The 16,084-nt window shown below is 39.7% G+C and overlaps 1 protein-coding gene across 1 annotated transcript; it reads right to left on the bottom strand.

Annotated features, from left to right (window-relative positions):
• Nucleotides 1-12,180: 12,180 nt before the first annotated feature.
• LOC124274876 (trace amine-associated receptor 6-like) lies at nt 12,181-13,191 on the bottom strand. Its single transcript, XM_046710247.1, has one exon. The coding sequence runs from the start codon at nt 13,189-13,191 to the stop codon at nt 12,181-12,183; it is 1,011 nt and encodes a 336-aa protein (XP_046566203.1).
• Between the last annotated feature and the right edge of the window lie 2,893 nt (nt 13,192-16,084).

Raw genomic sequence — 16,084 nt, forward strand, 5'->3', positions numbered from 1 at the left:
CTCCGGATGGAGCCATTCAATCGTATCACCCTGTCGTATAATGCCGTGTGTTATGTTTGTTCCTGCAGCAATGACTATGTCGACGTTGTGGTGAACTGATATCATTTAGACGCGAAGGCACAATGTCTCAGCTTTAGCTGCAGCTTCTGAAGATCAAATCATCCAGATGTTTCAGATTAATGCACAGAATAATCCATAGATGATGGAAGTGTGTTTGCCAGACTCTGGAAACCCGCACACAATGACGTATTGTTGCTTGAGCATGTACACAGACAAACAACCAAATTGAGGTGTAATGGTTTAATTAGTGATGGTAAGTAGTGACGGACGGAACGGACGTACAAACATGGACTGGGGATGATACAAAGGAAGTGTTGGTTGATGGTATTTGCCGCAAGCCTTTTACACATGATAAACTCGTGGATAAATTATTATATTTTGTAGACGAATTTATTAATGAATATGTTTTGCTTCTATTTCGGTTGCGTTTTCATATTGTAGATGCAAATAAATACTGGATTAGATCGTGATAATGTTTTTGGAATCGAAACCAAGGCACAACCACCTGCTTTATAGCTTTTTAGCACAACCACCTGCTTTTAAAGTAGTTAATAGTATCTACGGAGAAAAAGCCAAGTTATGGAATACGTCATAGGCTTTTATCCCATAGGTGATTTCTGAAAGTATGGATATGAGAAGTTTATTCAGTAGTATTTGGGCCATAAGGCCTATGATACAGTTGACATATACAATTTAAATTACACGTGATCATAAACATTTGAGTTTCATATTGATCTTATTTTGAATATCTCATTTGAGACAGATAGCTGTTAGATGCTGTACATTACTATTTTGTGACATGAAAATTGCCTGAATGGTTAGTGGGCCTCTGTAGACTGATTGTAGCTACATGGTTCTCATCTTCATTAAGGTTATGATTACAAAGTTCACAGATGGGGTTGATTGCCGTTGTATCTTTATTGGTTCTTAGCTTGTTTATCTTGAAGTTTGTTAGCGAAGCTCTAAATTTGAAGTAGACTCTTATCAGTGTTTTGTTCCTGATGTTCGTGATTTATGATTCTCTTTCCAGTGAAAACTTGAATGAAGCGTAGTGGGTAAGGAAACTTGAACTGTTTATCTCATGATGCCAGTTTTGGTGTGATATATCTTTGAGGCGCTGTTTTAAACATGATAAGAAATTATTTACATCTCCGACATCCTGTGCGATCCATACATGTGAAAATCCTATCTTGAACAATGTTTCTCTAATATTAGAGGTCCAGTTTCTTTTTCCTACATCATCGAGTGATTTAAGCATTCGGTAACACTGGTGTGCGTGGCGATCGGTTGTCATTCGTAGAACTTTTATCCAGTACTTGATGGCCTTTACTTGTGTTGATATATAAATCAAATGTCTTCCAGTGTCGCCAAGAATTGCCTTGTTTTAAGCAAAATTGTATGGATATTCTGACAATCGGAAGTTTCCGGAGACCATTCCGCATGGGTTTTGGCGACAGCTGAGACGGCAGCAGTGGTGTGAATGAAAGAGTTGAAGTCCCGCTGTGAATAGTTTTCCATTTATATCACTGTGTGTCAGCTTAATGTGGGAGTGAGTGAGTTTAGTTTTACTCCGCATTCAACTATATTCCAGCTATATGGCGGCGATCTGTAAACATTTAAGTCTGGACCAGACAATCCAGTGATCAACAACATGAGCATCGATCTACGCAATTAGGATACGATGACATGTGCCAACCAAGCCAGTGAGTCTGACCACCCGATCCCGTTAGTCGCCGTTAGTACGACAAGCATGGGTTACTGACCAATCTAGCCCGGATCTTCACGGGTCGCGTATTGTGAGGAGAAAGCCCGCTGTGATGTAGGTCTGGGACCTTATCGCTTAGGTATACCCCAGGAACAAGGGTTTGGTTCTGACAAGCCTAGAAGTCGGGGCTAACAGGGATACAAACCCAAACCTCCATCGTGGAGGTTCAACGAGGAAGTGGGTTTAGTTTTAGGCAGCTTATAGCAATATTCCAGCAATATCATGGCGAGGTGTTGCTTCAGAAGTAATGTGAGATGAGAGGCAATAGCTGGCTCCCCTTATATACCTTTTTCAGGCAGATGATTCTGGGACTAACAGGGAATCAAACCCGTGATTATAGCTTTCTTTTGTGCCTTATATGATAAGCAGCGGTGGAGGGCATTAGCTTGAGTGAGTAAGTTTAGTTTTACTCCATTTTTAGAGAACGCTTCAACCACTAGGCTATCCCACCGCCTCAGTGGAAGTCGAACAGTTGGTCCTCTCCCTCATTTGAGATTTGAAAGACCATTCTCAATTGTAAGCGATTTTCTTATGTTAGATGGGTAAAATAAGATATTTGTAGGTGAAGGACAGGAGTATAATTTCATAATAATCGCTCAGAATAAATGAAATATGTGTTATAAAGGCTGGTTGACGCTCAGTCATACCACTCTTCGTCAAACATTGTTTTTTCAGGGTCACGTCATTTAAGACCTTAGTTAGCCTTCCAAGAGGCTTAGGACTCACGTGTTTCCAAATGCAACAGAGGTATAAATGATGTTCTATGCAGTTCCCGTTGTCGTTATATCATCATTCCGTGTTTTCTGAGAGTTGGAAAATTCACTTGCCTTTGCATGTGTTTGTGAAGGGTCTTGCGGTAGTGTAGAATGACTTTTAGCGAAGATATTGTGCCATCTTTATATCACAGTGATGCTGATGATATAATCGAAATTGTACAACAGATTCTGATTTTAGTAAAGTTTTCTGTTGTGGAACTTTTTTTCTGGTGCTGCTGAGAATGCTAATCCACACAACCACTACGACTTTCACAAAAGGTCCCACAACTAACAGTACCTTGTGATTATTCCACCTCCACCCTCTTGTGTCCTGAAAGTTTATTACATGAGCATTGAAAACGGGTGAAAATGAAGTGTGCACCCACCTTTCTCAAGAGTGTGCACCCCTTTTCTCAAAAAGCTGTATCCGCCTCTGTTATCTATTGATTTTTGTCGATCTAATTGAGAGAAAATGACGTTTATTGTGATATCTTTTGCTGATAGAAGCACCTCTTAAACGTTTTTTATGAAGCAGTGTTATACCTTGTGTAACAGTGTTTCAACTGTTACACATTGTTACCTGTGGATTCAGTGATGGGCAACTGTGTACTGTGTTTAGACTTGCGCTATATCTAGACTGAGTTCTTGAGGCTTCCATCCTTTACTGGCCCACGGAAACGATCTGGAAAGGTCTACATGGACTATATTTTAAAATTATCTGGGGATCTGGCTTTACATCTCACATTACATCTCAAGCCACAAAAAGACCAGTATTGTATGTGTTGATCATACCCTGGATGCTCCTTGCTTAGCCCTTTCTTTAGCCCTAGACGGATTACCGTCACTGAGAGGTGAATATCACCATCGTTGTCTTTATTGCTTTAATCCCTGTTAACGGATGTTCTGTTTGTCCCTGCAGCACAGGCGTTGCCGACGTTGTGGTCGGCTGATATGCATCAGTTAGATCCCTCACTAAGCCAGTTCAATTTTCCAGTAACTGCATACACACACACGGCTGTGTTCGCGATGTCTTACACTGTCTCACGATGTCTTATACTGTCTCAGCATTAGTTACAGTTTCTGAATAGCAAGTCATCAAGATGTGTCTAATTAATGCCATTCACAAATGACGGAAGCACCTCTGCCAAGACTCGGGAACCCATAGCACAATGACGTATCGTTGCTTAAACGTCTACACAGACAATCAACAAGAATGAGGCTTTTGGGTTGTAATATTCTAATCATTGATGGTAATATAAACTATTGGGTAAAAGTTATCACGTTTAAAATAATTGTATAGAAAACAAAAATGCTGGTCAAGTCTCAAACCCAAGCAGAAACCAACATGGTCCAGATACCAACATGGTCCGGGTGGTCCAGAAATGTATTTATATCAATATTGTTTGCATGCACATTCATACTGAAGTTTGTGCAAAATCATATCAACAGCTGGCAGGATATATCCCTCGACAAGAGGCAAAATAGAATTAATCATGTTAATTCACCAATTTTCAAACTAACTCCTTGAACTTCAGTAGTTTCTGAGAAAACTTGTCATATTGTTATGCACTAAATTAAACATATTGGATCAAGGGCTGCAACTGTGTAAAAAAAACATCAGTGTGACAAATACGGAAATATCGTTTTCCAAATCAACATTTGTTTAAACATGAAATACAAAAGTCAATAACAAAAGGGAAAAGTGCATTTATTCTGATATAAAGGTTTGACAATGCAAATAGTGGGACTGCCGTTGTCAACAGAATGATTCGTGTTGAGTGTGGAAAGAGTTTTGTTGTTTTTTCTTTGACATTCATACTTAATGCTTTTACAACACGACAACCACTCACCCCCTGTGCGTTGTCTCAATGGCTCAGTGGTCGGTCGCTTTGCCACTGTTTGCCTCTGTAGGGCTGTGTTGTAGCGATCAGAATGTTGGCCGGTTTATACACCAGACAATATAACGAAAGTTGCATGGATAGTCACGCGGTCATAGCTCAGACAAGCATGTACAGTATACCTTGTAAAAATGCTTTAAGTTGACATTGAGTCTGAATTACTTTGACAATTCTGTTGCTGTGTCAAGAATGGACGATAACAGCATTAACGAGTGTATTATGGAGTGTAAAGGAGTTGAATGCCGTGCGCGGCCAACCAAGTACGCTTAATTAACCATTCACTAATTGAATTCAGAAGATAAAACGATTGTTTGTTTTATTTAATTTGTTTTTAAGTCCGCACTCATGGATATTCCATCTAAACGGCGTTGACAAACATGAGGACTACATGGTCTATACTCAGGCAGGTATGAAATAATGGCAACCTAGTCCACCACCTCCTGTCTCCTCTGTTAAGGTCAACTGTGTGTCATCGCCCCTTTATACGGTAAATAGAAGCGACAAAACCCTTTCCACATCCATAAGAAATCACTGTAAAACAGAGTCGACTGTACAATTCTGACTATATCATGAGTATGTATTTAGCTAACGCACAAGGCTTTTGTAACGTTGTGGGGCGGTTGCAGATCACAACGTTAGTATTACGTCATTTTCTAACGTTATTTCACAACGTTACAGCAACGTTACACTTATACGTTGTCAAAATGTTGTGCATTGACTATTACACAATTACTTGGTGTCATGATAAAGTTTTCTGTGAAACGTTTCAATTGAGATTCTTTCTTCACTATTTAGCTACAGTTTCAGAAAACACAGGACCAAAACAACATGCAAAATAACGAATAAACATTGAAGTGAAGTTCTGCTTTGTATCTTATGTACTGTTCACTACTGAGAAAACTATTCAACTACTAACGTTATATAGAACGCTAAGACAACGTAAAATACTTTAAAATTATTTTTTTTAATTTCCATCTTTTGAAGTTACATTTTTCCATCAATTCTGAACATTTATAAGTTAAGTGTGCATCAGACATTATGGCTATTGTTGTAAATGTGTTAGCTGTATTAGCAACACATACATAGATACACATACACATATACACATATACATGTATACACATATACATACATACACACATACATGCATACATACATACATACATATAAATACATATACATGCATACACATACATACACATCTACATATACATCTATATACATGTACACATGTATATACATAATTTTATAATGTATTCAATTTTTTAGGAATCAGTGTAGAGGATTTCTAGACAGTATCAACAGAATATAAACATTTACATAAGATAAGTGAAATTGTTTCATTTGTTTCGTTACATATGGTACAGGCTGAAGATGGTACATAACCAATCTTAAATAAATAACTGTTTTTACTCAGGATGTTGTGTAGAACCTTCAACTGAAACCATCTTAATCCACTTCTTGGAGTATATCTTTGTACCATCATATTATAGTTTATCCATTCTGAATCAGTACATGTTTTCCCTAGGTAACTTTCCCACTTTCTGTACGTCTTAAGTTTTGTAAAATTAGACTCATGCAGAATTTTTTAAAGTACCTTACATCCGGATTTATCATATTTTTTTATGATGTTGAATGGCAATATTGGTCCTTGAGAAATTTTCACTAAATGATTCTTCTTCTTATTTTTTAAATAACTCAACATAGCTTGTTTGATTCCTTCATAAGTCACGAAATTGGTTCTAATTCAATATGTTTTAACAAATTCATCAAACTCATATATTTTACCATGTTCATTAATAAAATATTATGTTTACCTTTTTATGCCATTGCAATAAAATCATTTTTATGGAATTGTTATACCAAACTGTTCATGAATACAGTTCAGATACAAGCTCCATAACAGCAGTATCTTTCCAAAAGGTGTTATGAATATACGGAGCAATATTTTCGTAGATATATGAACTATCAGCTAAAAGTCATGACATTTGTATTCATTGCAGTTTTAAAACATGTGATGGCCAACATGGATTTACGAGTAAATACTATTTTAATCCATCCTAATTTCTGAGCCGCAACTACTTTTTCTACAACAGGTACACTAATGCCACCATATTCTGGCTGTAGTGCCATTACCTCCCTCTTGATCTTGTCTAGTTTAAACGTCCAGATAAATTGAAAACATTTTTTCTGAAAATGTTCTATTATATGTTTGGGCGGAGTAGGTATATTGCTGAAAAGATGATTAAGCTTGGGTAGAAGCAAATATTTTAATACTAGATTTCTACCAAATAGTGTTAATGTTCTCTTTGCCCATAGTTTCATTTCATTTTCTATTTTAACAAATTTATTTGTGTAATTTAGGCTAACCATTTTTTTCTAATTCCACATCAAACTCTATGCAAACTAGCTTTAATTGTGTCTGTATGCAGTGAAAATTCCAATCCTCACATAGTTTATATCTTGACCTTTTCTTTGACCCTATCCAAATCAATTTAGCTTTTTCAGCATTAACTTTTAACCCTGAAAATCTAGCAAAAAAAAGATAAAGTGTTCATTGTAGCGTAGAGACTTTTTTCAGATCCATCTAAAGCGAGTGGTGTGTCATCTGCAAATTGTGCCAGTAGAGATTTTATGTTGCCTATTTAAATTCCTGTTATCTTACTATTATATCTAATCATTATTGTTAAGATTTCGGCACAAAGAATAAATATTTAGGGCGATATATCCCTGACGACAACCAGGGGCTTGCAAACCCATTTACTAGAACACTAGACTCAATATCTGCAAACCCATTTTTAACATTGTAGACTGCAACATCTGCAGCTGAAAAAGTTTAAAACATTTTTGATAAACTTCCTTTCTACGGAATCAAATGCCTTTTCAAAATCAGTGAGTAATAGTAAACTGGTATCTGGTAAGTTTCCGTGTATTAAACTTCATAAATAATCCTAGTTACTTCACCTATATATCTACCTTTCACAAATCCTTTCTGATCTTCATGACTGATTAATGGCAGAATTGGTTTTAACCTATTAGCAATTGAAGCTGCGGCTAACTTATAGGTTGTATTTAAAAGGAGATGGGACGTCAGTTTTTCAAATACATTTTGCATTTATTTTCTTTAGGTATACAAGTTATCAGGCCTTGTTTTTGAGATACGGATAAGGATCCTGTTTTATATGCATAATTTAGGGCATTAATCAAATATTTATGGAGATCCATCTAAAAGAATTTTAAAAACAAACAACAAGAACCAAACACAACAAAACAAAACAAAACAAAACATCCCTCCAAAACCCACCCCAACCCCCAAACACCAACCCCCAAAACAAAACAAAACAACCCCGAACAAAACAAAAAAACACACCAAAAAACAAAAACAACAACAAACCAACAACCAAAAAACCAAACCAAACCAAACCAAAACCCCCAAAACAAACAAACAAACAAAACACACACACACACAAAATCAACAACAAATTAACAAAACAAAACAAAGACAAACCCAAACAACAACAACAACAACATCAACAACAACACAAAGTCGTTACATCTGCCAAACGTAGTTCACTTTATTTTGATCAGATGTGGGCGGTTATTGGCAGGAATTTACTCTAGTAATTTACATTACTCTAGTAATAACAAAAACATACAGTAAAACTTAGCTAGTGAATGAAATATATAATACAAGAATATATATTTCTCGTTTTTCTCATCGACGACTCATTTGTGTAACCTTTCTTGCTGGATTAGCAAACGTAAATACGTCATACGGCTAGTTTATTTAGTTACGATCTTTACATGATATGGTTAATTACATATCAGTCCTGCGGCAACCCCAATTAAAATGTTCATTATTATTATATTTTGAATATTTATTGTACCACAGGGAATCCAGATTCAACCTCATATTTGATAATTACTCAAGTAAAATACATCTAATATCTGTATATCTAATTCAACATAGGTCAAAAAAGAAACTTCACATTCTTTCTTCAGGGCACTATAAAAGAACAAGAGATGGTAAGATGGTTAAATTGTTATTATTTCATTGCTGAGATCTGTGTGATGTACTCGATACACTGACAGTGCCATAATCAGTTCCATTAGGCTACACCGCCGTTCCAAAACATGGGTATACAGAATGTCAAGTCACAAGAATAAAAATGCGAATTTCTCAGTTCAATATCGGGTATGGTCGCCCCGCGCATTCACCACTGCCAAACACCGTCTCCTCATCGATTGCCTGATGCTTGTGAACACGTGGTTGGGGATTCTGCGCCATTGCTCTTGCAAGGCAGAGCGCCAAGTTCCTGCAAATTCTGAGGTTGGTTCCTAAGACCACGAAGCCTTCTCCCAAGTGCATCCCAAACGTGCTCTATTGGATTAAGGTCAGGGGACCTCGATGGTCAGTCCATGACGTTGATTCCAGCGTTTTGAAGGAAATTTCGTGTCAACATCGCGGTATGCGGCCGAGCATTATCATGCTGGAACTGCCGCCATGAAAGGAACGAGTTCAGGGGTGAGCACCTGGTCGCGGTAAGCAGCCGCTGTGAGGTTTCCACGGATGACCAGAAGTCGGGATCGGATGTTCCCACAGAAAGCACCCCACACCATGCAACTTCCGCCGCCGAATCTGTCGACTTCCTGTACACAACATTGGGCATACCGTTCACGACGTCGTGTCCAGACTCTATGCCTGCCGTCCGCGAATCTGAGGGTAAACCTGGATTCATTGCTAAATACCACTCGATTCCAGTCTCTCTGGGTCCATAGGAAGTGACGTTGGGCCCACAGCAGACGTTGACGTTGATGAAACGGCGTCAATATTGGCCCACGATATGGACGTCGAGAATGGAGATTGGCAGCCCGCAACCGATTTCGAATGGTCTGTGAGGACAGTCGACCTCTAAACATCTCAGCCCTGGTTCGTGTAGCCGGCAGAAATCTGTCACGTAGGTGACGTAGGACGATTTGACGGTCTTCTGCTCGTGACGTCACACGTGGACGACCCGACCTTGGGCGATCAGAAGTGGTGCCAGTTTGTTGTAGACGACCTCGCAAGTCATACACAGTACGACGGCGGCATCCCATTGCTCTTGCGACGTCAATAACTGATCTTCCCGCTTGCAACATGCCAACGGCACGTTCACGTTGCACATTTGACAATCGTGGTATTTCAAGTACCGTTAGAACTGTGGTTTAAAAGTGTTTTTTCAATTCTTGAGGCCAATGCAAACACGTGCATATAAAGAAAACTTCGATGCGAAGATCACGTGATCGACTCCACGTGCAAAACCTGATTTGGCACTAACGTCATTTGCACGACGAATGGATGGGTTTGAGTGGGTTTTGCTAACGTTTTTCTAGAGTCGAAAGACAGGGATCCCATTTCGGATACATAGATGTATCATCAGAGAAAAATTATCCATTATTTTTCAAATTACATTTTGTGAAGTTTCTTTTTTTGACTCAGTATATTTACTCATATGACTCAGTGTTATATTTATCAAATCGTTCTTCGACTCAATTTCCCCTGTCAGCTTCCGGTTAAGCCATGTTCAGCATGATGTGTTTGTTTGTCTGTTGTTGTTTGTGTGCGTGTGCGTGTGGGAGTGGGAGTGGGCAGCGTGATGAAAGGCCACATCTGGTAAAAAGTCTCCCTGTAATGTCAAATACATGCAAATGTATTGCTATTTTCTCCTAATGTACGGCAAAGTAAAAAGGAGGTTACGGACATATTCAGTTGTGATTTACAATGTTCAAACACACACACAGTTTGGTCAATTACGAAAGGGAGTTTTTTTTCACATTCTGCGTTAAACACATTTACTTGAGGATACCTGCACACGTATACTACTTAGACTAGGAAATCCCGATTGTATCATGTAGCTGTAATCGATCTGTTCTGACATTGAATAAAGTAATATGAAAGAATAGGGTGGACATAGCATATCAAATTCACGATAGTAATATTAAAGAAGCGGGAGGTCCTAACTTGTTTTGAGAAGTATAGTTTGTCTGAAACAAATTGTACAATAGATTACAAACTGAAAAGCATGTAGAAACACTTTTGACTGTTTTCGAAAATTTATGTTTCTCATTTTGCAAACACTTCCACAAATCTGTAAATATCATGACAAATCGATTTTGAGTCGAGCTTGCAAGCACCATGTACGCAGTAGATACACTGTTGGAGGAAAGGCAAGAATCTTGTGCAAGCTCAACTCCCAGTAGGAACGAAAAACAACCACAACGCTACTTTTCCATAGGCATCATGAATGAACAGCATGGTATGACATTCCAAATCACTGGATGGCCTCAACGAAACGATATTCTTTCCCAGAGGCAGACAATGTCTTGAGTGAGTGAGTATTGTTTGCATCGTCTCTTACAATACATCTCCCCAAATACTAGATACACTGTGTCAGTAACATCTAAATGTCAACAGATGGTAGAGTGTATGTAATCCGTGGTAAACTTACCCTGGCTTGCCATCTGTGCTGTGCAAGTTTTGTTTTTTGTTTCACGCCGCAATCAGTAATCCCGCAATCAGTAATGCGCAGCAATCAGTAATGCGCGCCGAAATCAGTTATCCACATCTGTCTGTATGTAATCGAGTGCGTATCAGAGAACTGAGTGATTGACATTGAATTATGCACCCTTCAGCCTTCGGACACCCCTGTCGCTTTAGGGGCCTCCTGCGACAAGCATGGCTTGGTGAAGACCAATTTCTAAATGGGATGCTCATGAGATTTTCAGATGGTCATGGAATCGATACCAGACGTTCGTATCAGCCATCCTGCAACATGCAGGTGGTCGACAGCGTTCTACCTCTCAGTCGGAAGACGAGTATCACATCATCACTTTGTCTCTCACGAGAAACATGGAGACATGAAGACCAGTTCTTACCGGATGGACGGTTCAATTTGTGTCCACTGGAACTTTACACGGACATTCGTGCCATCAACAACATTCCAGATCCCCTATATTTGTATTGTTTGATACACAGATTAGTGAATAGTATGAGTGAATAGCAGTCAGGTGACAATGAGGGGAGCCTTACCTTGGCCATCTCACCGCAAACTGATTTATTCCTTTGTCTGTATTCAACATCTTTCTTGTTTTCTTGATTTAGCTGTAATGAGCCACATCACATGCTAATACTTGTCTTGAAGTTTTACTCACTTTCATTTCGTAAACTCTTTTTTGAGTTTCGTTCCAGATCAAGCTTCCCTCTCTTTGTTTGTTGTTCAAGTCAGGAATTTTCCATTTTGTGACGGATGTCGGTCGAGTACGTGCCAGACGATCCAGTGATTGACATCATGAGCATCTACACAATTGGGACAGTGTGGAATGCTTCAACAAAGTTACAAGAAGAATGGGTTGCTGAAGACTAGCACGGCAGGCACGGCTCTCCACGTGTTGATCGACAGGTGTCGAATCGAAGCAAGACGTTCGGATCAGCCATCCAGCGTCATGCAAGTGGTCGATAGCATTGCAGCAAGACGTCATCACTTTGCCTCTGCCGACAAGCACGGGTGGCTGAAAACCAGTGTTAACCTGCATGAACAGTTCAACTTGTTTCCAATAGAGCGTAATACAAAGTCATTAACAACTTACAAGTTACTTAACTTATTCTAGACTGTTTCGTGTTCCATTGTTGCCTAGGTGTAGCTGTAAAGGGCCACATAACACACTAATACCTCTCTTGACACTTTTTATGAATTTTATTCCTCTTCCGAATACGCGCATCTCTTTGAATCTCAGCCTGTCTCTGTCGCCGTAAATATGATCTGCAGAACAAGCGTAAGAGAGCTTCTCTGAAGGGCCTGTAGGTGACAGTGTATATGAAGACATTCCATAGACTGTTGGACAAAACCAAAAAAGCCGATACTTTTACAATAGCCGTTGGGGCCTGTTCTTTGGCCATCACGAGGTTCCACATCACGCCAACGATGAAGGGGACGTACGAGAGACAGAAGACACCAGCAGCCAACGTCACCATCAACGGAAATTTGGCAACGTTCTCTTGGTCGTCGGTCCCTACAGGCTGAACACGTCGCTTACCTCGCCTTAGTTCTACAGCGATCATACAAGAACATATGAGGATAATGGCGAGTGTTAGAAGCGGGATGCCCACGGATGCCACCACAGTCGACGTAGTATCAAAATCGACCAAACACACACATAGATTAGCGTTGTAATAAAAGTCCATATCAGGAAACACTATCATGCAAAACCTTCCCACACTGAGCAGCACGGTGGTACCAATGGCAAGACAGAAAACCTTTGCAGTGATGAGTCTGGTATAGGCTAATGGTCTTGATATTGCTATGTAGCGATCTATGACTGCCAGAGCTATGTTGAATATTGTCTGACCTGTCAACAAAGTAGATATGCTTGATGCAACACCTATTAATCGCTCGGAGTAAGCGAAGTGGTTAAGGAAGGCCGATGGTACTACAAATGTTAAAACGTAAGCTCCGAGGGCAAAGTCACATACTGCTCTGAACGTTATGAGCCACAGCGTGGGCATGTGTAGCTGTTTGGACAAGACAATTACCAGAACAGTGGCACCATTGGTTATTATCACGCACACCGATACCAGGAGGTAGATGACTCCAAGAATGAAGGTATCTCCTTTATCAGCATCACTTATGGTTTCAGTCTGATTTATCCCCAACTGTTCATTCATGTCTGTTGTCATCTCCTGATGTAGTCATTAAGTGGTTTTGATCGTAATCCTGATGCCGTGTTCAAGTATATAGACATCAACACTAGATAATAGCCAGTCTCGACTATCCATTAAAACGGAAAATGAAAAGAAAACGCCACGTTTAAAGATATCCGTGAACTGAGGTGGTGCTGTTTGATAAACCTCAGAGGATTTGTAACCGAAGAGTCCAAGTATCTGGTGCAAATGGGCTGCACCTCGGTATCCTAGCAGCCAGAAAACACTGTCTTAGTTTTCATTTATAATAAACAGTATCAGGTTCACATTGTGGAGCCCTCTTCGTGTCTTATGTTTCCTTCTGTGTTGCCCTGCAGCACCTCCTCTCAGCAATAGTTACATTTTCTGAACAGCAAATCATCCAGACGCTTCTAATTAAAAGTAATATCAATATTGATGTAGAGTGAGTGAGTGAGTTAAAATGTAATGTCACTTTGGCAATATTTCAGCCATATCGTGACTAAATCAAGTTATAGATTAATAAAAATTAAAGGAAAAATATATAAACCTGTCAACGATGGACAGTAAAACAACCAGATTATCACAGATAGAAATTTAAGCAAAACTAGTAAGCAAATCTAAAACATTTTAACTATACATGATAATACAATATCATATAAAAACAGGCTATAGATTGCCAACAACAAAAGGTAGATCACCAGACTAGGGATATTCATGTAGAGATGGACATAACGGATGTGTAAGAGGAAGAGCTGGTTCATAGCATTTTCCAGAAGCTTATATACTGAGTCAAAAAAGAAACTTCACAAAATGTAATTTGAAAAATAATGAATAATTTTCACTGATGATACATCTATGTATCCGAAATGGGATCCCTATCTTTCGACTCTAGAAAAACGTTAGCAAAACCCACTCAAACCCATCCATTCGTCGTGCAAATCAGGTTTCGCACGTGCAGTCGATCACGTGATCTTCGCATCGAAGTTTTCTTTATATGCACGTGTTTGCATTGGAAGAATTGAAAAAAACACGTTTAAACCACAGTTCTAACGGTACTTGAAATGCCACGATTGTCAAATGTGCAAGCGGGAAGATCAGTTATTGACGTCGCAAGAGCAATGGGATGCCGCCGTCGTACTGTGTATGACTTGCGAGGTCGTCTACAACAAACTGGCACCACTTCTGATCGCCCAAGGTCGGGTCGTCCACGTGTGACGTCACGAGCAGAAGACCGTCAAATCGTCCTACGTCACCTACGTGACAGATTTCTGCCAGCTACACGAACCAGGGCTGAGATGTTTAGAGGTCGACTGTCCTCACAGACCATTCGAAATCGGTTGCGGGCTGCCAATCTCCATTCTTGACGTCCATATCGTGGGCCAATATTGACGCCGTTTCATCAACGTCAACGTCTGCTGTGGGCCCAACGTCACCTCCGATGGACCCAGAGAGACTGGAATCGAGTGGTATTTAGCGATGAATCCAGGTTTACCCTCAGATTCGCGGACGGCAGGCATAGAGTCTGGACACGACGTCGTGAACGGTATGCCCAATGTTGTGTTCAGGAAGTCGACAGATTCGGGGGCGGAAGTTGCATGGTGTGGGGTGCTTTCTGTGGGAACATCCGATCCCGACTTCTGGTCATCCGTGGAAACCTCACAGCGGCTGCTTACCGCGACCAGGTGCTCATACCTGAACTCGTTCCTTTCATGGCGGCTCATGGCCAAGGTCTACAGTTCCAGCATGATAATGCTCGGCCGCATACCGCGATGTTGACACGAAATTTCCTTCAAAACGCTGGAATCAACGTCATGGACTGACCATCGAGGTCCCCTGACCTTAATCCAATAGAGCACATTCGGGATGCACTTTGGAGAAGGCTTCGTGGTCTTAGGAACCAACCTCAGAATTTGCAGGAACTTGGCGCTGCCTTGCAAGAGCAATGGCGCAGAATCCCCAACCACATGTTCACAAGCATCAGGCAGTAAGATGAGGAGACGGTGTTTCGCCATGGGTGAATGCGCGGGGCGGCCATACACGATATTGAACTGAGAAATTTCGCATTTTTATTCTTGTGACTTGACATTCTGTATACCCATGTTTTGGAACGGCGGTGTAGCCTAATGGAACTGATTATGGCACTGTCAGTGTATCGAGTACATCACACAGATCTCAGCAATGAAATAATAACAATTTAACCATCTTTCCATCACTTGTTCTTTTATAGTGCCCTGAAGAAAGAATGTGAAGTTTCTTTTTTGACTCAGTATATATGATTTCTTATGTTCTTAATACGAATGGTTTAATGAATGTATTTTGTTTGTATTTCGGTTGCGTTTATTTATGCTGTACATCACATAAATGTACGTATTTTACGAGAGCATCTCGTTATTAATAGCGATGCTTATTATATAATCGTGTAACAAACTCTGCTTTTAGGAATGTTTTCTGTTGTGCTAATTATGTGCGTGGTTGGTGCTGCTGGTATGGCCTTTTCGTGAACGCTCTGTTAATTACTGAATTTTAGTGATCCGTTCATCCATTTAGTGATGTTCACCACTATATTTCTTGTGGAAATTTGTTTCGTCATCCAATATGGCTGATATGACACGATTAGTTTGACCATTTTACATATCTGTGAACAGCATGATATTTTTACAATGTGATCTAAGAAACACTGCAATATACCCATACTGTACTTATGAACTATGAATTCGAAGCTACCTATACTGTACTTACGTACTATGAAGCACCTATAATGTACTATCAAGCTACGTATACTGAACTTATGTACTGTGAAGCTACCTGTACTGTACTTATGTACCATGAAGCTACCTATAATGTACTATGAAGCTACGTATACTGTACCTATGTACTATGAAGCTACCAACACTGTACTTATGTACTA

The sequence above is a fragment of the Haliotis rubra genome, unplaced genomic scaffold, assembly GCF_003918875.1.
Source record: "Haliotis rubra isolate DU_JTF1 unplaced genomic scaffold, ASM391887v1 Scf195, whole genome shotgun sequence".
NCBI lineage: Eukaryota > Metazoa > Mollusca > Gastropoda > Lepetellida > Haliotidae > Haliotis > Haliotis rubra.